The 25142-nt window shown below is 41.3% G+C and overlaps 1 protein-coding gene across 1 annotated transcript; it reads right to left on the bottom strand.

Moving 5' to 3' along the window:
• Window positions 1–1836: 1836 nt before the first annotated feature.
• On the bottom strand, window positions 1837–21791 carry LOC310852301 (uncharacterized protein; the record flags this gene model as incomplete). Its single annotated transcript, XM_083755640.1, has 5 exons — window positions 1837–2782; window positions 7724–7774; window positions 9148–9233; window positions 19911–19968; window positions 20863–21791. The coding sequence occupies 5 exons, from the start codon at window positions 21789–21791 to the stop codon at window positions 1837–1839; spliced, it is 2070 nt and encodes a 689-aa protein (XP_083611766.1).
• Window positions 21792–25142: the final 3351 nt, after the last annotated feature.

Here is a 25142-nt window from a genome sequence, read left to right as displayed (position 1 = left end):
TCATGAGAGTTGTTCATTGAATCCCACCAAATAGTTTTAAATGTCAGCCATTCTTGAGCTTAGGCATGAGTCATCAGGTCATAATCAACACATGATGAAAAGGACCCCTGGATGGTGCAAGTATGAGAAGGATTTTTTCCAAGTGAGATGCACATTACCTGGTAGACAGCCTTCTGGAGTATACATGGCAGTTGGGTGGGATCAGATCGGCACACACCCACGAAATCAGAAATCCTCAACTGAAGCCCATTCATTTCTCATGTAAGCATAGTACTCAGAAACAACCAGCTCAGGCATAAGACTTTGAAGAGTCTGGTGCAATCATCAACTGCATGTTTCATATCGTTACATACCCATATTGCTGCTTCCTAGAAAGACTTGCTTCCAATATCTTTTTCAGCAGCTTTCATCCATACCACCTGCTATTCTTAAATCTTGGACAATAAAACAAGCTTCAGTAATTAAGGCTGCAGTTAATAGGGGGAGTATATATGGCTGAACGCAATGAGATTTACTTCTGAGCATAATACTCCATATTCTATTATGTTTAAGCAAATACAACTGGGCACAGGTTCTTTCTTTTGACTCCCCCCCCCCCCGATTTTGTGTCAGATTGCTGCAAATGTCAAAATGAAAGGCTTTTAAAGAGTTGGTACAATTGAATGCAATATCTCTTACCGACATAACAAAAATGCAGGAAAAAATGATGATGGTATCAATTTCAGCTTTATTAGCCAAGCTGGTAACTCTTACCAGTGGAAAGAAAAGTCATTTCATGACTACAAGTGTATTACTGTGTGAATTAGCAATATGTGTTTATATATGATTCCTTGGAAACTAGGGACATAGACACCCTGGGACTTTCTAAGTAAGATATAGCTAGGATTGCAACATTCCCTTCAGGTCCACTAGGGAATAGTAGATGACTACAAAGTAATATATTGTCTCAGATCTAGAGCACCAGTTCACATCACTTCTTGGTTGTTGTTGTTTTTATTTAACCAGTATACATTCCAAGAATGCATGAGTAGTGTACAAAAACAGAATATCAAACAGGATACAAATCATAAAGCAATGATAAAAACATGAAGCCAACAAGAATTTGAAACTGCAGAACTAGAATGCACTAATTCAGGAAGTTATGGGAGAAAACAAAAATTCTCAACACATTTGGAAACATAACAATGGGTGGTATCCAACTAACATGTCTCATTAGTGCATGGATTTTGACTTGCACAATGAGACTTTCCCCCTCTCCTCTCCCTGTGCATCTCCTGTGGACTCCCCAAATCTGCTCCAGAGGGCTGAGAGAACCTCAGAACATATTTAGGGGGCATGTGGAAGGAGAAGGGGGGAGTCCCATTGGGCAAGCCTCAGCTGACAATGCATCAAAGTGAGTTAAACATATGTGATAACCAGCTGTGAGGCTCGGGGGGAGGGGGAGGGGAGGGGGAGGGGAGGGAATCCAATACCACCCAAGGCCATGGATCAAAACTTTCAGAATAAATGGAGAACATGACCAACAGAGAAATCATTTTTAAAAAGGTCAGTGTATTTCATCCCAAGAGTCATGTATGTGTGGTGAAACCGACCATGGCTTTTCATAGTTCACACAGATGCCCAAACACAAAGAATTTAACTGAACATCACTGGCTCAAAACAAGTCCCTAAAGTACAGGTAGCATCAACAGTAACAGGAAAAGTGGCTTGCTTGTAGGAACCATCGGACACTGCTGTGGGGTAACTGGACAGGGGGAATTCATGCCCTTATGGCAATGCTGGTGGAGGCAGGATGAGCCTTAATCAGTACTGTGGCAATGAGCAGTTGCAGAGTGGCTACTTCAGAAATGCCACCTTGCCTACTATCCTGCATGCAGCATCTTTCACATCTTTGTTCCTTAGGCTGTAGATGAGAGGGTTGAGCAAAGATGTCACAAGAGTATAGAACACAGAAACTATTTTGTCCTGATCCTTTGGGAAACTGGAGCCAGGCCGTATATACATGAAGATGATGGTTCCAAAGAAGATAGTGACTGTGGTCAGGTGGGAAGCACAGGTGGAGAAGGCTTTGTATCTGCCCTGGGCAGAACGGATCTGTATGATAGCAAAAACTATGGCAATGTAGGAGACTAAGACAATGAGAAATGTCGTCAGTGCAATGACAGTGGATAAAATGAAATGCACAGTGCGAGTGACATGGGTGTCAGAACAGGACAACTGGAGTATAGGAGGAACATCACAGAAAAAATGATTAATGATATTTGAACTGCAGAAGGACAAATTGAATATAAAAATAGTATGGATAGTTGAACTTGCCAAGCCACAACTATATGCAACTACCACCAATATGGCACACAACTTCTTTGACATAACAGCAAAATAGAGCAGTGGGTTGCAGATGGCTGTGAAGCGATCGTACGCCATCACAGCAAGAAGGCAGCCTTCAGTGGTCACAAACAGACAAAAAAAGAAAAACTGCACTGTGCATCCCTTGAAAGAAATGGTTGTCTTCTCTGCCACAAAGGTTGTCAGCAACTTGGGGGCAATGGCAGTTGAATAACCAATATCAATAACAGAGAGGTTTCTCAGGAAAAAGTACATTGGGGTGTGGAGCCGAGCATCCACACTGGTTACTATGATTATCCCAAGGTTGCCTATTATTGTGGCTACATAGATAACCAGGAACAAGATGAAGAGGGGGACTTGGAGGTCAGGGTGGTCCATGAATCCTACAAGGATGAATTCCGTTACAGAAGTGAGATTTTGCTTCATTATTATTCCTCTATAATGGGATAAAAATAATTATTAGCATAATGTGACAATCAAGGTCAACCACATCTTTGCTTTTCTACATCTCTCAGGAGTATATTGTGAAAAGGCAATAGAGATGATCCCTGCTTGATGTGTAATAGGAGGAAGTTCAAAAGGGTAGGTACCACCACACTGATTCCTATGTCATATGGTATGGACTTTCTAGTAAGATGGAATCTGCAGGAGGCCCTCTCCTGAAGTGTGAGGTGATTGATCTGGTACATAATGAAACATTACAATTTCATAATACAGCATCAAACAATTGCAAAACAGGGACAGGGCCACAATTTTTAAAAAATAAATCATAAAAATAAAACGATTTCAGGGTTCCCTAACCTGGGTGCAGCCACTGGGAATACCTTCTCTTTTGTCCTAAGTGGGACACTGAGAAGAGTCTCTCATTATTATTATTATTATTATTATTATTATTATTATTATTAAATTGTTTTGTCAGAAACAGTAACTCAGTTTCTGCTTTGATGAATTTGTTCACTAGACATTGATGTGAAATGAATAGGAAAATTCACTGAAGCAGCCTTTATTTGGGGGAAGACCAGTCTCATAATGACTGGATTGCTTGGAAAAGCAGCCTCCGTCATTTCATGTAAAGAGAGGTTGAGAAAGCCTTCGTCAGACATTTTCTAGAGCACAGTTTCAAGTCTACCAACTTTGCTTTAAATAACCAGAATAAAAATCCATTAATGAAAAAAGAGCTATAACCAGTGCCTTTTTTCTGGGGGTATGCATACCCCTAAACATTTTGTGAATCTAAGTTTGGCCTCATTGGGGGGCAGTATTTCAATGTGAGCAGGAAAATGAGAGTACCCCTAAACATTATTTTAGAAAAAAAAGCACTGGGTACAATGGAGGTTTTGACTGAGTAGTTCTCTACCTACTGCATTGAATGAGGGGGTTAGCATTCTTACCACCAGTTTTGAAAGGAATAGCTAAAAATGTCTTTGTTTCCTACCTTTTCCTCTCCCCCCTTTCTTTGTGTAGAATTCAGGTAGACTATTTTGAGTAGCAAATCAGTTTGACATCAGAACATATATTTAGAATTAGGTATAATAAGCACTCAAGTAGGCTTGCCAACATGCATTCTAACTGTAATTTCCACAGCAATGTCCTTCCTTGTGGGAGGATGAAGTCTCTCTCTGTATCTTTCTGTATCTCCTTGTCTCTCTCTTTTGCACAAAATTTGCTAAAACTGAATTGCTGGCATTTTGAAATTCTCTCACCCCCCACATGTAGAAGTGCAATCTATTGTGCCTATATTTTGTGGGATGTACTTCTGGATGAATAATGGGCACCTATTGGCTAGTGCTCACAACATCATTAATGCCCAGTGATGCATCTTTTCCATCCATATACCAACATTCTTTTACACATAAAAAAGTAGGTATTAAAAATTATGTTATTCTATGAATTTTAGATTGCAATCCTTAAACACATTCACATCAGAGTAAGTTCCATGCTCCCAAATTTTACAGTGCAAATATAAGATGCCAGTCAGAACTTGTTGCACCATTGCAGCTGGGCAGTGTGGATAATCTAGCCTTTCAAAATATTTCTGCACTGGTTGCACCCAGCACTTTTTTTTTAAGAAAGCCTGGATTGTGGCTGTGAGTCCCAGAATGGTTTCTCTTCTCCCACCTGTGAAAAGACCCTCCCCATTTATTGCCAAGGCAGCTGTAGACAATAAATAAATAAATAGCCCTGCAGCACCCAAACAGTCCTTAGGGTTTGCTGGGTCACAACAAATATAGATATAGGCGATATTATAAATGGATGATTAAAAAGATAATGCACCAACAATGATCCCCTTGACTTTAAAGTGGTTTTGCATGGGTTGGAGTTTGGCAATGCCAAAAGGATTAATAAACTTCTAGATTAAATGGATGATAATAAGTGGATGAATCTATGTGATGTTCGTACCTCACTCAATGTTTCTGAAGATCAGCTTTGGCTGCGTAGATCCCTAGGAAACCTGCAAGAGATTTGTAATGCAGCATCACAAAAGGGCTTTCAAACCCTGCCCAACTTTGGTGGCTACTGAAAACCTGTTTAGCTTCCAGACAATTTAGCTGCTTATACTTCTGAATGCCAGAGAACATTTTTTATTGGCCAATATTTCATGAGTCAACCATAATAAGAAGAAATAGTCTAAGAACTCTTACCTGTGAATCACAAAATGTCATTCCCAAAGCTTAAAAAGCAAGGAAATGTGGATAGAATTTCTCGCTTTATAGTTGGTTTGGTATTGAGCTAGAAACAGAATTGCTGAAATTCTCAGGAGAGAAACCCATATCATTAAAATATTCAGTATGACCTCTTCGCATAGTCATCACCTGAGGACCTACAAGCTGGGAGTTTATTTCCATAATTGGTTTGAAACAAAACTGTCCCCATGCCGCTCATTTCAGTACATATTTTCAACCATTAATCTACTCCATGTCACTTTAATGTAAGCTTGCATACAGAAGACATTTACTCTTTGCTTATTGCTGCTTATTGCTGCACTATTTCTGCCAGTGCAATACTCACAATGCAGTAGATCAGGCTTCCTCAGCCTCGGCCCTCCAGATGTTTTGAGACTACAATTCCCATCATCCCTGACCACTGGTCTTGCTAGCTAGGGATCATGGGAGATGTAGGCCAAAAACATCTGGAGGGCTGAGACTGAGGAAGCCTGCAGTAGATTCAGCAGCAGCTGCAGTATATCTTATCCCCCAAATAATGAGCAATGAGGCCAACCTAACAATAGCAACATATTTGGTATGTTGGCCTTTGGCTAATTAATCACTATATGGCCATTTAAACTATATAGAAGGTTTATTGTTTTGGTTTGTTACTATGTGTTCTGTTGAGGAGGCCAGGTGGGAATTTTCCCACTTGGCAAATTGGCACCGGCCATGTGGTTTCCGCCTGCCTCGTAACAATCGTCACAAATTTGTAAGGTTTGGCAGTTAGGCATTGGTAAAACCTGGTTTATGGGAGGGGAGGTTGTGGCCATCACCTGCCCCTCCTCTTTAAGGGTATTCCATTAAAGGGATCCTGGGGTGTGGATCTTGTCCAAAGCCCGGGTAGGGGCTAGGGCCATGCCATGACCCCATTGTAGACCCTGGGGGAGCTCTCAGTTGATGTACATCAACAGGGCTCCCCCTACTGGTGATTGACCCTAACTGGACTACCTGCATGGTGGGCAGGAGTCAGATATAGTCAATTCATTTCCAGTGACTAAGCCAAAACCACTCACATTCTGTAAGCAATAAAGTTGTGGCCTTAATTATCCCATTAACCTAAAATACTGGTGTCTTATGTGTTTTATTATTCAACAAATGGGGGAGGGCTCAGGGCCTTGACATGCAACTGTGTTGTTGTTGTTTAGTCGTTTAGTCGTGTCCGACTCTTCGTGACCCCATGGACCAGAGCACACCAGGCACTCCTGTCTTCCACGGCCTCCCGCAGTTTGGTCAAACTCATGCTGGTAGCTTCAAGAACACTATCCAACCATCTCGTCCTCTGTCGTCCCCTTCTCCTTGTGCCCTCAATCTTTCCCAACATCAGGGTCTTTTCCAGGGAGTCTTCTCTTCTCATGAGGTGGCCAAAGTATTGGAGCCTCAGCTTCATGATGTGTCCTTCCAGTGAGCACTCAGGGGCTGATTTCCTTAAGAATGGAGAGGTTTGATCTTCTTGCAGTCCATGGGTCTCTCAAGAGTCTCCTCCAGCACCATAATTCAAAAGCATCAATTCTTCGGCAATCAGCCTTGTTTATGGTCCAGCTCTCACTTCCATACATCACTACTGGGAAAACCATAGCTTTAACTATATGGACCTTTATTGGCAAGGTGATGTCTCTGCTTTTTAAGATGCTGTCTAGGTTTGTCATTGCTTTTCTCCCAAGAAGGCGTCTTTTAATTTCGTGACTGCTGTCACCATCTGCAGTGATCATGGAGCCCAAGAAAGTAAAATCTCTCACTGCCTCCATTTCTTCCCCTTCTATTTGCCAGGAGGTGATGGGACCAGTGGCCATGATCTTCGTTTTTTTGATGTTGAGCTTCAGACCATATTTTGCGCTCTCCTCTTTCACCCTCATTAAAAGGTTCTTTAATTACTCCTCACTTTCTGCCATCAAGGTTGTGTCATCTGCATACCTGAGGTTGTTGATATTTCTTCTGGCAATCTTAATTCCGGCTAGGGATTCATCCAGCCCAGCCTTTTGCATGATGAATTCTGCATATAAGTTAAATAAGCAGGGAGACAATATACAGCCTTGTCGTACTCCTTTCCCAATTTTCAGTGATCACTTCATGGATCACTGCCTTGCCGTGGCAAAGGGGCTTGAATAACTCAGAGAAGCTATGAACTATGCAGTGCAGGGCCACCCAAGATGGACAGGTCATAGTGGAGAGTTTTGACCAAATGTGATCCACCTGGAGCAGGAACCGGCAAGCCACTCCAGTATCACTGCCAAGAAAACTCCATGGACAAAGACAACAGACATGCAACTAGCCTTCCTCATTGATATCAGCAGCCTCTGCTCATGTGTTGCATCTAACTAATCAGACCTAGGCACTTGAACAATTCTACTTCTCCCATTGGTTTCTGATAAGGGTGGAAATGCCTCTTTTTGATTGCACCACAATGGAATCTAGAGGTTACTACTGGACGGCACTGCTAGAGTACACCATGGGCAACAATGCATCTGTTACAGCATTTTCCATGGTATAAAAACACACCCATTTTTTCCTTCCTGAATTTTCAAATGTATCTTTACCTCTTAGGAAAGGTTAATGGTGGTGATCCCTTTAGCAGCTTTAAGTTAGGTGCCTGACAATGATATTAAGGATTTGTTTCAGTTTTCATGTCAACATTTGATCTGCTGATGATGGGTCCTAGTCAAGGTCTCTACTTCAAGGACACAGTGGAACAATCCAGCAGTTGCATTAAGGAAGAAGCTGCACTGAAAAAGAAAAAGAAATATGGAAACATGCCTTTCTTTTAGGAAGGCGCATAAGGCTGCAATACATACCTGGATTGTGAAGATTCTAGTCCTTGTGTCAGAAGACCTTTTGGCAGATACAGGGAGATACAAAAGTGGTATAAATAAAGCAATTTTAGATAAAACAGGTATCTGGCAATTTATTTAAATGCTCAGTGGTTAAACATATGTTTAACTCTTGTATTGAGTTCACTGCTGCTTAAGTGTGGTTGTCTTGTATCCTAAATGTTACAGACATCAAAGCCACAATGGTAAATATATGGTGTGTAAGTAAATCCCACTGATATTTTGAATGGACGTGCTGTTGGTTATAACTTTGATACATGTACTAGTGGTTTCAGATGGAGCACCGTATTTTCGCCCCATAGGACGTACCTAGGTTTTTTTTGGGAGGGGGAATAAAGAAAAAAAATTATTCCTCGCCAGGCGCAGGGCTGGTGCGGGGGAAGCCCGAGCTTCCCCCGACCCCAGCCCCCAGAACAGCCTGCTATCCACAAGCCTAGGGAAACCGGTGGGAAGTCGCGCCAGTCTCCCGAGGCTTGCGGAGAGCTGTGCGAAGCCCGGGCACACTCTTCAGCGCACCCCAGGCTTCAGAATGCAGGCAGCTCTGCGCAGCCCTCGGGAGCCTGGAGCGACTTCGCACCGGGCTCCCTAGGGTTGCACAGAGCTTTCTGAAGCTTGGAGAGCGAGAGGCGTCTGTGCCCACCGAACCCTCTCGCTCCCCAGGCTTCAGTGAAAGCCTGCATTGGCCCCATAGGACGCACACACATTTCCCCTTCATTTTTGGAGGGTAAAAAGTGCATCCTATATGGCGAAAAATATGGTAATTTCATAGCTCTATAAATACTTGAAGAGGAACATTTCACAAGTTTTTGCTCAAGACAGCTACATTTCATTAAATAAACAAGGTTGTTAAACAGATAAAACAATAGCAAATAGTGTGATGGGCAGATCTAACCATGTCCAGGAAAACTGACATTTTGGTGACACTATATTTATTGATCATGATGAGAACTGTAATCTGCTATATTGGTCATTGAAAGGTGACCAATCTTTAACAAGATGCAGAAGATGGACATATATTTAGGTATGCCTAGATTTACATTTTTGGATCATATCAATTGACTGTGAGTGACAAGGAAATAGAGTTCCTGAAACTGACATGGTAAAAGGGCACATGCATGTGGATGCAAGCCCACACCCATTACTGATTTTGAGAGTTGATAGCGGCTAACTTTGCAAGCTTGAATGACACATAAAAACTGTTCAAGTTCAATATCACAGTGCTGATAGCTTTCTGTTACAGAACCATTTATTTATTTATTTTTACATACCAGTCCCTAAGCAAAGCTTTTATTGAGAAGAAAGTTTCCTTTGTATAGACCTCTTCAAAGCAACCTTCACTTCCTTGTTCCTTAGGCTGTAGATCAGGGGGTTTAGCATAGGAATTACTAGAGTATAGAACAAAGAGATGATTTTGTCATGGGCAACTGCAAACCTGGAATCAGGTCTTACATACGCGAATATGGCAGTTCCCAAAAATGGTCACAGCAGTCAAGTGGGAAGCAATAGTGGAGAAGGTTTTGCATCGACCTTCTGTAGAATTGATTCAGAGAATGGCTGCCAGGATGTATATGTAGGAAACAAGAACGGTTAAGATGGTGCTTGACAAAATAATGGTGGAGAAGATGAAATGTACAAGATGGATAAAATAGGTGTTAGAACACGACAGTTTCAGAATGGGGGGCACATCGCAGAAGAAATGGTTGATGACATTAAAGCCACAGAATATCAAACTGAATATGAAAATTGCCTGAACAACTGCATACACAATGCCATAGGTATATGCAACCATAATCAAGAAATGCAGAGTCTTCTGGACATGATAACTGTATACAGCAATGGGCTGCAGATGGCTGTGAAGTGATCATATGCCATTGCAGCCAGTAGGTCACACTCCCTGGACACAGAAATGCAGAAAAAGAAGAACTGAATTGCACACTCATTGAACGAAATAGATTTGCTTTCCATCACAAAAGTTATCAACATTTTGTATTCTGTATTGTTGTATTCTGTTGTATATTCTGATTTGGTGTGGGATGTTGTGTAATTTAATGTTGTCTGTCAAATAAAGTTTAATGATGATGATGTTGATGATGATGATGATGTTATCAACATTCTGGGAGCAATGGTCATTATATAGGCAACATCCAAGAGAGACAGGTTGCTGAGGAAGTATGGAAGTACATGGGAGTATGAAGTTGCCAATCCATCCTGATCAACATAATCACCCCAAGATTTTCCACAAGAGTCACAACATAAATGAACAGAAACACCAAGAAGAGGCGTGCATCTGGAACTCTGGGTGCTCTGTAAAGCCCAAGAAAAATTCTGTCACAATGGTCTGGTTTTTTGTCACCATTTAGCCCAGATAAGGTCTCTTCTGTATGTGAATACATATAGGATCTACAGTTATATAGTAAGCAGATGATGGTTGGATTTGCTTTCTTCACAATTCCAATATGCCAGGGATTGGCAACCTTCTTGGGCACATTTGCAAATCAGGAAAATTGTCACGAGTGCCACACACGCTACAACCAAGCACACAATACAGCTTATCCTATTGGTCAAAATAGGATGCTTCTTTCAAGCCCAGAAGGGCAACCTGTGGGCAGCAGAGAAGGTCCATGGCCACCTGATTGATGATATTTTCTATACACCTTTGCTAAAGTAAGCTCTAGTTGATTTCAGCTGCAATATCTGTGAGCAGGATAGCAACTTTAGGTTCTAGCCTTGCACTAGTTTCACTTAGCTGAGTAAGAGCAATGAAATCCTAGCAATGCCTATGCAAATCTCTGCATACTCTTTATTTGAAGAACCCATTCATGGGTTACTATCCATAAAGTATCTCAAAACAATTTCACAATAAAAATGGTTGGTTTTTTAAAAAATAGAATTCCATATGTAAAACCATTTACACAGCCGATATAGATAGAGACTGAGATAAAGGGTGGTTGGAAAAGGAAGGTCTTCAGTCAACACCAAAAAAACCCAATAGAGACAGTGCCTGTCTGCATTCCAAAGGATAGATGATGCCACAGTAAAGATCTGATTCCTATGTCATACATCATCCTGACGCGATGGTATCATCAGGTGGCTCTCTTCTGCAGAGAAAAAAAAGATGAATTTGGGATATTAAATTTCTCATGAGTCCCAAGGAGATATCCCTCACTGCGAGAAGCCAAGTTACAGGGAACCAGGCAGAGGGCCTTCTCGGTAGTGGCGCCCTCCCTGTGGAATGCCCTCCCACCAGATGTCAAAGAGAACAACAACTACCAGACTTTTAGAGGACATCTGAAGGCAGCCCTGTTTAGGAATGCTTTTAATGTTTGATGTATCATAGTATTTTAATATTCTTTTGGAAGCCGCCCAGAGTGGCTGGGGAGGCCCAGCCAGATGGGCGGGGTATAAATTATTATTATTATTATTATTATTATTATTATTATTATTATTATTATTATTATCCTGGAGAGTCTAGTAGAATGAAAGGAGCTGAAATGAGCTTAGGTATCCCAACGGACTGGGGTGAGCCTCATCAGGGCCCCAAAATCATCTGAGTTAAAATCATCTATGATTAAAACATTAGAAACTGGCTGACTGATGATTGACTTAAACTTGAGTAAACCAAGATTGATAATTGCTAGCATTACTAACTCTCAGGAATCATTATTGATGAAAATGTGTTGTGAGAGACCTTTAAAAGTTAAACTATTTCAACAGTTCATGAGTTTTCTTTGAAACTCATTAAAGGTGATGCGTAATAATCTTTGGAGGAGGCATGCATTCATGTGATTAGGTCCCGAAGGCATGAACGATAACTGAAGAGCATCATGTGCCTCATCCAAAATTCATATTGTTCCGAATCGCATCCTCAGCTAACCATTAAACTATATCAAATACAAATGCCTCATGGAAATAACACATTATGCTGTATTATGCAGGAATATTTTGAGAACAGATACTCTTCCTGGGTAAGTTACCGTAGTTTATTCCAGCTTTCTTGAAATGGAGTTGAAAGTGAGAGGGCTGGGTCAATTGCCAGGAGAGGATGCGTGTAGAAATCATTCAAACAAATTTTACTCAGGCTTCCTTCACCTACCGCTGGCTATCTTCCCAGACTCATTATAACACAGGGATATCTTTTCTTCTAAAAGAAGGACAGGCAACCTGTGGCTTTCTAGATACTGTGGGACTCCAACTGTGTTCAACGTGACCCAGCATGCTCAATAGTCAGGGATGTTTTATGTATTACTTTATGTCCTATATGAATATTTTTGCTACAGGAGCAGGGGGAGCTGCAAGCAGGAGGGGGAAGCTGCAATCAAATAGATTGCAATAATACTTATTCTCATTTCATTTCTTAAGAACAACCTTGAAGTCATTTATCATTGCACTGAGTACAATGTTCCACTAAATTGGAAATATTAGGAGTGGTAGTCAACTAAATATTTGAATACAAGGATTAGCACTAGCGCAATGGGACTTTCCTTTCTCCATGTCATCCCGACATCTGTGCTGGGGCGTTGGGAGAAATCCAAAACAGATATAAGGAGCTAACAGAGGGAACAGATGAGGAGAGTGTTCCAATGTGCAGGGAGAAATCCTTTTGCTAGTAGAATAATTTCCTTAGTGCTATGTTGAACTTCATTTAGTGCTACTTCTGTAAGTATCCCAGCTCAACATTTGTGTAAAACTCCTGGATTAGAAACATTATATGGATATTTCTATTGATACTTAAAACTTTTCATTAGCAAATGGGACAAAGAGGGGTAGATGGCAAAGGAGGGGAGTACTACATATTATTTGTTTTAGGAATAAATAAGCAGTAAGAATAGAAATGCTGGATTAGTATTGCATCCTTGTATGGACATCATGTTGGTATTTTGTAGTTATACAATCTTAGAAAATACATGGTCATTATTAAGATTTATTTTTTTAAAAAAAGATAAGATGTATTTCAAACATAGCTTCAGCTTATTTCAATGGGGCAGGTAAAATGGAATGTAACATGGAATGTAAAAGAGTTTAACTTCAGTAACACTGTACTAACTATAGTAGAACTGTAATTCTAAGCAGAACTCAATGAGAATTAAAGACGTGGGGAGGACTGGGCTGTTGGTTTGAAGACCATTTGCCAAGCAGCATCACACTAACTCAATGAAGGATGTTAGGGAGCAACTAATATACTGGGGTGCCTCTGTATTTCTCATCTAAATTTCTCCTCAGGTTTTAAAATTTCAGAACTGGAGAATTTCCCCACTGTTTTATACTTTATTGTTTGTATTTCTGAATGTTGCACAGTGCCCTGTACATGCACATTTTACCACAGATCTTTGTGCATTTAATGCCTTCCAGGGGCATGTCCAGTAAATTTATCTTTGTGGGGCCCCATAAAGTTTGCTGTAATGTGCATGTGTGCAGCAAACTATCATAACATGCATTGTAATCCATGCCCCACTACAACACACCTGCACATCTTTGTGTGTGTGTGTGTGTGTGTGCGCGCGTGCGCGCGCGCGTGTGCATTGTTGCTTAGAGCCACATTCAGTAGCTTAAAAAAACAGCCCAGAATGGTGAATGCAGAAGAGTGTTCCATCTTCAAACTTGTTTTCTAGCCACATGAAGGCTGGCCCATGCATTCCACCATATTGATGAAATAATTCCTATCTGCTCAGTAACAAATAGGGTGTGAATCTCTTTCCCCATTCCTTACCTCTATTTGTGATCTTTCCATACTGTTTGCTATACTATAGCACCTATTGTATTTACAGCACTTTTTTTTGCTCTCCAAAGCAGTCTTCCAGGTGTTAAAACCACTGACAAAGAGGATTCATTTCCAGTATTTATCTTTGAAATATATTCTACGAGGGTAGCAGAGAACAGTGTCACTAGAAACAGAGTATTTCGGCCAGGTGTTTCCATTGTGCCAATTACTCTCAAACACTGCTCTCTGTTTTCAAGTGAGGCTTTTGGGTGGCTGAGGAAGATACAGTTGTAAAATGTGCTGACAATTTTGGAATCATTTTCCTATAAATGTGACTGTGTCAGAGACTGGGCAGAGGAGGAATGGTGGTGACTGCCTCCCCAGGGAGGAGGAGGAGGAGGAGGAAGACAGCTTAGAATTACAACAGGGGTTTGAGGGAGGTCACAGCTCAATGGCAGATGAGGGGAAAAGTTGGGAAATAATGGGATAGGAGGAGGTAGCACCAGGAGGCAGTGCCAGATTTATGTATAGGCTAAGTAGTCTGAAGCCTAGGGCCTCTAAATCTATGGGGCCTCGCCAGCCTGCCCACTCCCCAGTGCCACAGTCTCCCCTCTCCCAAAATTGCAAACCCAAGACTTCATGCAAGGGCAGGGCAACTCAGCCCCAGCAACTATGAGACTCAGGGCTAGCCAGTGGGGCCCAATTTGAAGCAGTGGGGTGCAACTTGATTTTTTTTTTTTGTAGGGCCTCAGTTCACAGCCAACGTCTGCAAAATCTTATAGATAATAATAAAAATAGTAATAATAATAATCACATCACATGCTTTTGGGCATGCAATCAGGCAATCACATCACATGCTTTTGGGCAGCATGTCATCACTGCTACACATAGGTAATGCTGGGGGGGGGGAGAGACTCAAATGAGCTCATGGAACCTAAAGTAGCAAACATTGCATATTCCAATGCTAGAATTAATTTTAGGAATTATTCTACTGAGAAATATGAATCTATAATAACAACTTTGTGTCAGTCCATATATAAGATTGAGAACTGTGAATTGGGTAGCTTCCCATTGAAATGCAAACAAAATCAAATTTCTGACTCATCCCTAGACTTCAGAAAGCACACCTGCAAATTTGGTTAAACTGTGTTGGAAATGTTTATTTTCTTCCAAGCCTTCCTGAATTGGTCTTTTCTATTTCTGCAACTTTTAATTATTGTTGGCTTCATGTTTTTAACATTGTATTATGCTTTGAATTATATTTGATATTCTATTTTTGTACACCAGCCATGCATTCTTGGATTGTAGACTGGTTAAATAAATAAATAACCCAAAGAAGAAGTAATGAAGGTATGTGAACTGGTGCTATATCTGAGACAACATGTTACTTCACAGTCATCTACAAATACTCAGTAGCCCTGAAGGGAATGCTGCAATCCCAGCAATATCCTACTTAGAAAGGTCCATGGGGTCTATGTCCCTAGTTTCCAAAGAATTATATATAAACAATGCTTGCTAATTCACACAAGACTCTTGTATTCATGGACGAAATACCTTTTCTTTCCACTGGTAAGATTCATCAGCTTGACTAATAATGTTGAAAGAGTTGTTGTTATTGACCTTCTTCTGCATCTTTTTAAACTGTGTGCAAAATATTACGCTCATAGAATCATAGAGTTGGAAGGGATCATGAAAGTCATTTAGTCCAACCTCCTACAGTGGAAGAATCTTTTGCCCAATGTGGGGCTCGAACCCATGAACCTGAGATTAAGAGTCTCACGCTCTACTGACTGAGCTATCCCAAGTTTGTTGGATCAGCTTTTTAAAGGCATTTCATGTTGTCATTTACACCATACTGATACAAGATCTGGGCAAGAAGTGTTAGAAGAAAAAACAGCGTCTAATTGAATTTTTGAAAACATACTATAACGTGGAGTTTTATGCCTAGAAGTAAATCTCACTGAATTTACTCCCACTAGTAACTGTGGATAAGGCTGCAGCCTTAAATGGTGAAACTTACCCAATATTCAGGAATAATCAACTGGAGTGGTGATGGTGTAGATCAAAGCTGATGCACAGAAGATATTGGACATATGATGTTCATATGTTACCATATGAAACATGTATACAATGATTGCACTGCACTATTTAAAGTCTCATGTCTCAGTAGGGTGTTTCTTTCAGAGTACTATACTTAAATGAGAAATTAATGGGCTTCAGTTGAGGATTTGTGCTTCTGTATAATGTCAGAACGATTCTTCCTAGTTTCATCCAGTGTGGAACTGGGAATCTATCCATCTCCTTTCTGTTGCTCCATAAACTTTTCAAGGCAAGGCACAGTTTTCTTATTTATCTTTGGATAAAAGGAGTGGAAAGGTTTGTATGTACCTTCACTGAGGGAGGCAGTAGGCTTCTAAATACCAAAGCTGGGAATCAAATAAGAGAGTGCTGTTGCCTTCAAGACCTGCTTCTTGGCTTCCAACAGCCATGTGGTTGACCGCTATGAGAACAGGATGCTGGACCAGATGAGTGATTGGCATGTTCAAGCAGTCTTTTCATATGTCCTTACTTAAAGCTTGCTTTGAATGCCTATTGGCAGGATAAATGAATACATAATACCAACAAAAACAATGGGCTATATCCGCTCATGCACTTCCATTTGCAGAAGGCTCTATGATTTAGCAGAAGCCTTGACTAATGGAAGCAGTTTCCTTCTATTTCTCCCTGCAACCTTCTCTACCACTTGCAGTGCTGATTTGGGGTGCCCCCAATCTTTAGGAGCAGAGTTTTGGAAGGCAAAGGGAGATGCATGGAAGATTTCTGAAAATCACTTCCCACCCTTTTTCTGTTCGTGGAAGCCTCATTTGGATCAGAAGCCCTTCTATAGTGAAAGAGCAGCATTTTATTTCATTTATTTTAGCGGAACGTTTAGACTACACCCTTCTTATGTATTAAGAACATCCCTCAGGCTGATAACATAAAACATCTGTTGAACTTTCTATATGTAAAACAATTATGAAAAAGAGAAACATTGGAACAACATATTATCCAATGTATTGAACATTTTTCAAGGTACTGGAAATGTAGAACAGAAGAAGGACCTGGTTGGCTGAGATCAGAGGACCATCAGCTCCAACATATTGCTTCAAACAGTGACCAGGTAGATGCCTCTTGAATGCTCACAAACAAGGCATGCATGTGGCAGACCTCACCTGTTCTTCACCCCAACATGCAGTATTCAGAGAAACAGCCTCTCACTGACTTTTTAATGGAACTTAATTTCCCTTCTCCTTTCTGCTGACTTGCCTCAGATCAGTAAAATGTTGTTACAGTTCCATCCCAATAATATTTACTCAGAAAGAAGACTCATTGCAACTGATAGTACTGGAGACTGCAGTTAGGTGTGATGCTTGAGGCTCTGGTGGAGGAGTGGCTATTTTGTTTTGCCCTGAGGGTAACAGTCAACCTTGGCCAATCCTCTGAGGGGTGCATGCCAGTGATGGGCATGGATACCCATGCTCTTACACCTGCTGTTGTGTGCATAAGAGATGCAGGACATTGAGGACACATGCACAGCCTCTCCTCAACTGATCTGTGCAGAGAGGGCGGTTATCAAAGCTCAATCAAATGATCAAACTGGATGCTGGGTTGGATGAAGAGATTTAAATTTCTTTGCTTACCCCTGTACCATGTCTACTTACCCCCCCCCTTTTGATAGGGTTGGATAGAATAAAGTGTTGGAGGACTGTACCACTAGGACCATCCCTGCTCTAGTGGAAGGAACAAAACTGCTGCTGTTAATGAGTGTTGTGGAGCCTATTGAGGTGCATCACGCAGTAGGCATTTGGGATGCAGTCAACAAAGAAGGGGCTGGAATTATTCAAAAATGGGGGACCAAGCAAGTGTGCATGAACTTGTCTTGAAGAACTATTAATGTTGGTGCTCATTTAATTGTAAATGCTCCTTCTCTCTTTCAGTGGAGAACAAAGGAACATAAATGGAAAGAAAGAATCATACCAGTGTGACAGAATTCATTTTTGTGGGATTTATGGATCACCCAGAGCTGCAGATTCCTCTTTTTGTGCTGTTCCTTGGTATTTATATCACCACCCTGGTGGGGAACTTTGGGATGATTATTTTAATCCGGATTGATGCCCGACTTCAGACTCCAATGTATTTCTTCCTCAGTAACCTGTCTCTTGTAGATGTTGGTTATTCAACAGTTATTGCCCCTAAGATGCTCATGACCTTTGTATCTGAAAACAGAACCATTCCCTTCATTGAGTGTGCTGTGCAGTTTTATTTTTTCTGTATCTTTGTAACAAATGAATGTTGTCTTTTGGGTGTGATGGCCTATGATCGCTTTGTAGCTATTTGCAATCCATTACTTTATCACACCGCAATGTCCAAGAGACTTTGTATCTCGCTTGTCATTTTGTCATACATAACTGGTTTTGTGAACTCCACTGCACAGACAATTTTTATATTTAGTTTGTCTTTCTGTGGCTCCAATGTAATTAACCATTTCTTCTGTGATATCCCTCCAATCCTGAAGTTGTCCTGCTCTGACATCCACAGTACAGACATTGTTCATTTTACCTTGTCCACAATAGTTGTCATGAGTACTATCTTGATTGTCCTAGTGTCTTATGTTTCCATTGTCACCACCATCTTAAAGATCAACTCTGCTGAGGGTAGGCGCAAAGCCTTCTCTACCTGTGCATCCCATATCATGGCTGTCACTATCTTCTATGGAACTCTGATCTTTATGTATTTGCGGCCTACCTCGGGCTACACAATGGACCAAGACAAAATTATCTCAGTGTTTTATACACTGGTGATCCCTATGCTAAACCCTTTGATTTATAGTCTGAGGAACAAGGAAGTGAAGGAAGCTGTGAAAAGGGCAATTGGCAGAAAGATCTTTGCTTGTTGAGCAGTCAAACTTCATTTGAGATAAAACTGATTTGCTAAGATAACTTTCTGTACCCATTGTTAGAGTATCTATTAAAATCTCTTTGATCCTGTTACACTTTACAGTCTTTCCTCAAACTCATCCCTTTTGAGGTTCCTCAGAATCCCAGACCATCTTTGTTTAAAAGTAGACTTTGTGAGCCCTTTGTCTCCAGAACTCAGGAGCCTGGTTCATCATAGGACCCTCCTATGAGCTTCTCCTACATTCTTATGATCAGGTTTCCCCCTTCCTTCTCTTAGTCTAACATAAACAGTATTACTGCTTCCTTTCTCCCCCTAGAAGCCTTCCCCTTGGCTCCCTCGGAAGCTAGGTTGCCAGCCTCCTCCTTGGCCTGTCAGCATTTGGGTCATCTGTGGCATTGAGGCAAAGGGATCCACCATCTTCCTTGCCTGTCTGTGCCTGTCTGTGTTCCTGTTGGAAGCACCAGATGCTGTGGGAGTTTTACCCACAGGACTTTTAAAAAGCCTTTCATAAAGTCCACCACCACTGAGTTCTGAGTAAGTCATGGGATAAGGTGACCAGTGCTTTTATTGATAAGAAACTGGAAAAAAGTATAGGAGGCAAAAAGTAGAAATAAATGAAGTTTTCACAATGAAGAGAAGTAAGATGTGGGGTTCCACAATGATCTGTACTGGGACTGATGCTTTTAAATCTGTTCATAAATGAAATCAGAGGTAAGCAGTGAGAAGACCAAATTTGCCATTGTTGGTGACACCTAGTTATCAGGGCTGGTAAAAACAAAAAACAACGGTTCAGAGGTTCTTGTGTAGCCAGGGATATGAGCACAGAAGCCCACTTCTTCATGGGGGAAATCACCACATAGATTGGTGTGTTTCCTTCTGAAAATTGTTCTTTTGAGCCTGAGTCCACCAGCTGGAATCCATGAGAATCCAAGACACTTGACCTGAGCACCCACACACAATGTCAGGGGCTGAACTGAGGAGGAATGGTGGGGGCTGTCCCCCTCCTTCTGAACCTTCCTGAGGACAGGAGGACAGTGTAGATTTAGAACAGTGCTTTGCAGAAGGGCACAGGCTGCAGAGAACAGAAGCTGGGAAATACTAGCAGGACGAAAGAGAAGCACCCGGAGAGAGGCAGCCAACAGACACTGTGTCTTTGGAGAGCATTCCTGAGCCCCCCTCCCCCAGGATTAGGAGTGCTGCGAGAGTAGCCAAACAGAAAGCTCAGAGACAGAAAGCCCAGACCAACTGGCACAGGGATGGCGTAGTATGAGAGAGATGCAGGGGGGGGGGGGACACACATTACTTGGAACAATGTCATTTCTAGGAGAGAGATGCATTATTTTGTCTCTCGCTGTGATTACTGAATAAACTAATTGCTAAGAACTCTTCTTTTACCTGCTTCTTTGCTGCTGCCGTGGGAGTGATAGGATTCACTGAAGCCTTGACATCCAAGCTGAATGAGAAAGAATGAGAAGGCTGTGATATTTAATTATCTGTTAGCCAAAAGAGCACTTGGGAAAGAAACAAGGCACCCCAAGAGTGCTATCACTCTGCTTTCTGCTTTCACTGTTCTCTCACAGCCAAAACGTAGGACAAGGTTGCTCCACATAAAGAACGACTGTTTATTTCTCCCTTAAATCACTGTGATTGGAACAGACTGTATTTTTCTAATGGATATTTTAGATTAGAGGGTTGTTGTTCTTTAAATCAAGTAAACAGTAGTATTACACACACACACACACACACACTATCCCATGTGATGTTAGGTAGGTTCCATTACTGGCTGTAAAAACTATATTTCTGCCTTGTCTTTCAGAAACAAATTGTGTCTGGGTTTCTGATTGTGTGGCCTGGCCTTGGTGGCTTTATTATGCTGCTTTTCTGATATTATGTTGGACAGCTAGATTTTAAAATATGGGATTGTTTCACTGGTTTGTTTTGAAATGTTATTGATGTGAATTTTGCTTTTGTATTTTGTGTGTATTGCCTTGGGAAGCATTTTATTCCTGGGAGGAGATAGCCAAATGAAATGAATAAACAAAGGCATTTTCTACACCAGCTTATTTTCCCTCCATTTTATTTTATTTGTACATCATATTTGTATATCAGACAAATTAAGACAATATCTGCTCTCCCCATTTGACCTCCAACTCATTCAAAAGAAATGACTGAATATGGGGTTGGGAATCTTTGACTTTGAATCTTTGGATATTGTTGGACTCCAACTCCCATCCACTCCAGTCAGCATGCCCAGTGGCCACAGATATGAGCTATTGTCCAACATCTGGAGGTCCACAGATTGGCCACCCCTGCAATCTAAACCATCCTAAGGCGAGGAGACTCAGATTATTTCTTTTGACAATTGATCACTTGCTTCAAAGCATCCTTTACCTCTTTGTTTCTCAAGCTGTAGATTAATGGGTTCAGCATTGGGACCACCAGGGTGTAGAACACAGCTGAGATCTTCTCCTGTTCTACAGAGTACATAAAACTGGGCTGCAAGTGACTTAAGCTTACTGGTCCATAGAACAAAGTCACAGCTGTCATGTGGGAAGCACAGGTGGAGAAGGCTTTGATTCTGCCCTCAGAAGTGCGCATCTTTATGACAGAGGAGAGGATGTAGAGGTAAGAGATTACAATGATCAGGAGTGTAGAAATAGCAACTGTTGCAGAGAAGGTTACCAACAAAAGTTCATTAATATGGATATCAGAACATGCAACTTTCAACATAGCTGGGGTATCACAAAAGAAGTGGTTGATTATACTAGGGGCACAGAATGACAGTCTCAGCAATCCAGAAGTATGTGTGATGGAATTCAATATCCCCCCAAAGTATGCCCCTGCTACTAAGTAAATGCAGACACTTTTGGACATAATAGCAGTATAGAGCAGGGGATTACATATGGCAATATAACGGTCATATGCCATTGCAGCTAAGAGGAAGCCTTCGGTACTTACGAACACTACAAAGAAGCAATGCTGAGTGATGCATCCCGCATAAGAAATGATCTTAGATTGTGCTAAATTCATCAACAGCCTTGGGGCAAAGATGGAAGAATAGCAGAGATCAACTACAGAAAGATTGCTAAGGAAGAAATACATAGGGGTGTGAAGCCGGGGGCTAATCCTGATCAGTACTATCATCCCCATATTCCCAGCCAATGTCAGAATATAGATCAACAGGAATAACACAAAGAGAGGAACTTGAAACTCCAGCCGATCTGTTAGTCCAAGAAGGATGAATTCAGTCGCCATAGTGTAATTGTTTACAGCCATTTAGTTGTGATGACATGATATTTGCACCTGGTTAACACAATGAAAAGAAGAGGGTCATCACTTCTGATAGGTAGCACAGTTACCAAGCCACTATAAAGATTTAATGAGTTATATGTTGTTATATCACATTTAAATGTGAGCTTACCTAATCAGTAAGCCAGAACACACACATACTTTGGCATTTGCACTTCTCTGAATCTTGCAATGAAGTTATCCAGTCAAGTACTGTGTAACAAATAAATCCTATACTAGGGTGTTGTGTATAAAAATCCATATATTTGTTAAAGTAACATGCAAAAATCATAATAGCAAGGGAAATGGCTTTGTAAAAATGTTTACATATATATATTAGGAGGAAATTGCCCAGAAACGTGTGTATTAGGAGAAATAATGAAAATAAGACTTCTCGTTTTAGAGGCCTCCCAAATTTTTGTTTGTCGGAGCTACATGTTATGAGGCAAACAGAAGGTACTCAACTATTGTCTTCTTCCTAATACTAATTTACAGGGGGAAATAAGCAGGAACTGGATATGGGACAGCAATTTTATCCTGGTTTCCCTTCAGCTGGACTACATGACTGGAAATTAATCCAGGGGAATGACATATTGGAAGGGCACTTGAAGGGAAGAATTGGGGGTAGGGCACAGAAATCTCTATCTTCTGATTTACCCCTATAAATCCCCACCACCACCATTTGCATTATTTCATCAAATTAGGGAACTCACATTTGCTGATGGGTACTTATGTTTTTGGGACACGGGTGGCACTGTGGGTTAAACCACAGAGCCTAGGGCTTGCTGATCAGAAGGTTGGCGGTTCAAATCCCTGTGATGGGGTGAGCTCCCTTTGCTCGGTCCCTGATCTTGCCAACCTAGCAGTAGATAAATAGGTACCGCTCCTGTGGGAAGGTAAAGGGCGTTTCCATGTGCTGCTCTGGTTTGCCAGAGGCAGCTTAGTCATGCTGGCCACATGACCCGGAAACTGTCTGCCGGCTCCCTCAGCCAATAAAGTGAGATGAGTGCCTCAACCCCAGAGTCGGTCACGACTGGACCTAATGGTCAAGGGTCCCTTTACCTTTACCTTTACCTTTACTTATGTTTTCAGGCCCTTGTAATTCTAACATTACATTCCCGTTCAAGGAAAGTATTTTTTAAATGAACAAACTAAATAAATGTTTATTATTACGGCTAAACAGCCAGCATAGTGAAACCAGAAATTCAGAATATTTTTTACATAAACATAAAAACGGTCAAAATGGAATTTAACAGTCAACATACTAATTGAATAGATTTAAAATATGTGTCCAAGGAAATGTAAACTCCAATTAAATAGGCAAACAAACTCTGTTCTTACCAGCACCTTTGTTGGATTTGTCAGGTTCAGGCATGAATCACATACATCTTCATTACCAATCAGTTTGCAATGGAAAACGAAACATTGAATGCAATTTGCTTGCTGCTACCTTAAAACATGCAAAGGAAACCTGGGAGTCCCAGCTACAGCCGACACCATCTGCAAATAATAGAGGAAGGCAGTCTACCTTTACCAGGAGGCTGGAATGAGTGCATGGCAGCATCACTGCACAATTTTTACAGGACAGTTGATCCCAGATTCAATGGTTTATGATGGGAGAGGGATTTTTTATTATTATTAATGAAATCCCTGAAGCCACTCTAGTCTCAGAGAAAATAATTAAAAATTACACTTGTGGGAGCTCTAAAAAAAGCTCTGTTTTTAAAGTTAATTAAAAACTGAAATATTCTATTTGAATATAAATAATGAACATACTTTTCCTCATAATTTATTTTGTTCATGCTTCAAGTACAAGGAACACCATAATCAATATTTGAGCTAGCCCAGTCTTCAGCATGACATATAAATAATTTTATCAGTTTTATATATGCCATATGGGCAGTGGCGGAATTTGGTCTCTCAAATTCCAGTGATGTCCTGTGCAACATTAAAATCCAGCACCCTCTGCCTCTTGTGCTTCTTTCTACAGCATTGTTGTGGTGCCCAGTGTGCCCAAACTGGTCATGCTAGCAGTTTGAAAGCATGCCAGTGCAAGTAGATAACTAGGTACTGCTGCAGCGGGAAGGTAAACAGAGTTTCCATGCACTCTGGCACTCGTCACGGTCCTCCGTGTGCCAGTAGTAGTTTAGTCATACTGGCCACATGACCTGGAAAACTGTCTGTGGACAAACGCTGGCTCCCTCTGCCTGAAAGCAAGATGAGCATCGCAACCCCATAGTCACCTTTGACTGGACTTTACCATCCAGGGGTCCTTTACCTTACTACCATAAAACTGCCTTTGATATGGGGAATGTACAGTGGTACCTCTAGATACGAACGGGATCCGTTCCGGAGCCCCGTTCACATCTAGAAGTAAACGTAAGTAGCGATGGCACATCTGCGCATGTCGCTTTTCGTCGCTTTTGAGCATGCGCGTGACGTCATTTTGAACGTCTGCGCATGTGCAAGTGGTGAAACCTGGAGGTAACGCGCTCTGTTCCTTCTGGGTTGTCGAGGAGCGCAATTCGAACGCGCTCAACTCAAAGCCTATTCAACCCGAGGTATGACTGTATTCCATTGCACTTGAGCCAGAATCCAACAATGGCAGAGCTGGACCCTTTCCACCTGTCTGAATTACACAGATGGTGGTGGTGTGTGTACTCCAGTGTCTTGAATCAGACACAGTCTCCACAATACAATTTGACTGGGCATTTTGTACTTTTTTGTATCTAATTGGCCTAAAGGGCTGTAAAGGATAGCATGAAGTTTAGGACTGGATAGGACTTTTGCTTCTCTTCCTTCACAGATTCAAAAAACTCTCCTTGCCTGTCATATCTACCATGTCCATGTAAGGATCTCCCATGTATCACTACAAGGGAAATTTTCTCAACACACACAGGGGTATTGCAGTACATTCAGTCATTCAAATCCTGTATGATAGATACATTCTTGGACGGGTTTTCTGTGAACATATGCAACCTCCCACAGGTGTTGCTAAAGACACTGATGTGTGTCAGCATGTAGACCCCCCAATACCACTACATTGCTTGACCAAGACCTGTTGAACATCTAAAGGATTCACTTTAAATGGCATTTTCAATTGTGTGCAGTGTTTCATTTTGTTAATTAAGCTGCACTAGTTTTTGCTGTCTTCTAATCTTTACAACCTTTGGCACATTCCTACATGTCTGTAATGGAGAGCTTAACTTTTGTGCTCCTATTCCAACCATAGGGTGTTAGCTGAGGCAGTCAAGTATGCTGCTTTTGTTCTTAGCAAGGATGCGGGTGGTGCTGTGGTCTAAACCACTGAGCCTTTTGGGTTTGCCGATTGGAAGGTCG

This window comes from Podarcis gaigeae (assembly GCF_964106915.1).
Source record: "Podarcis gaigeae genome assembly, chromosome: 1".
Taxonomy (NCBI): Eukaryota; Metazoa; Chordata; class Lepidosauria; order Squamata; family Lacertidae; genus Podarcis; species Podarcis gaigeae.
Note: the sequence above shows the minus strand (reverse complement) of the source record. Positions and strands in the feature narration are given on the sequence as shown.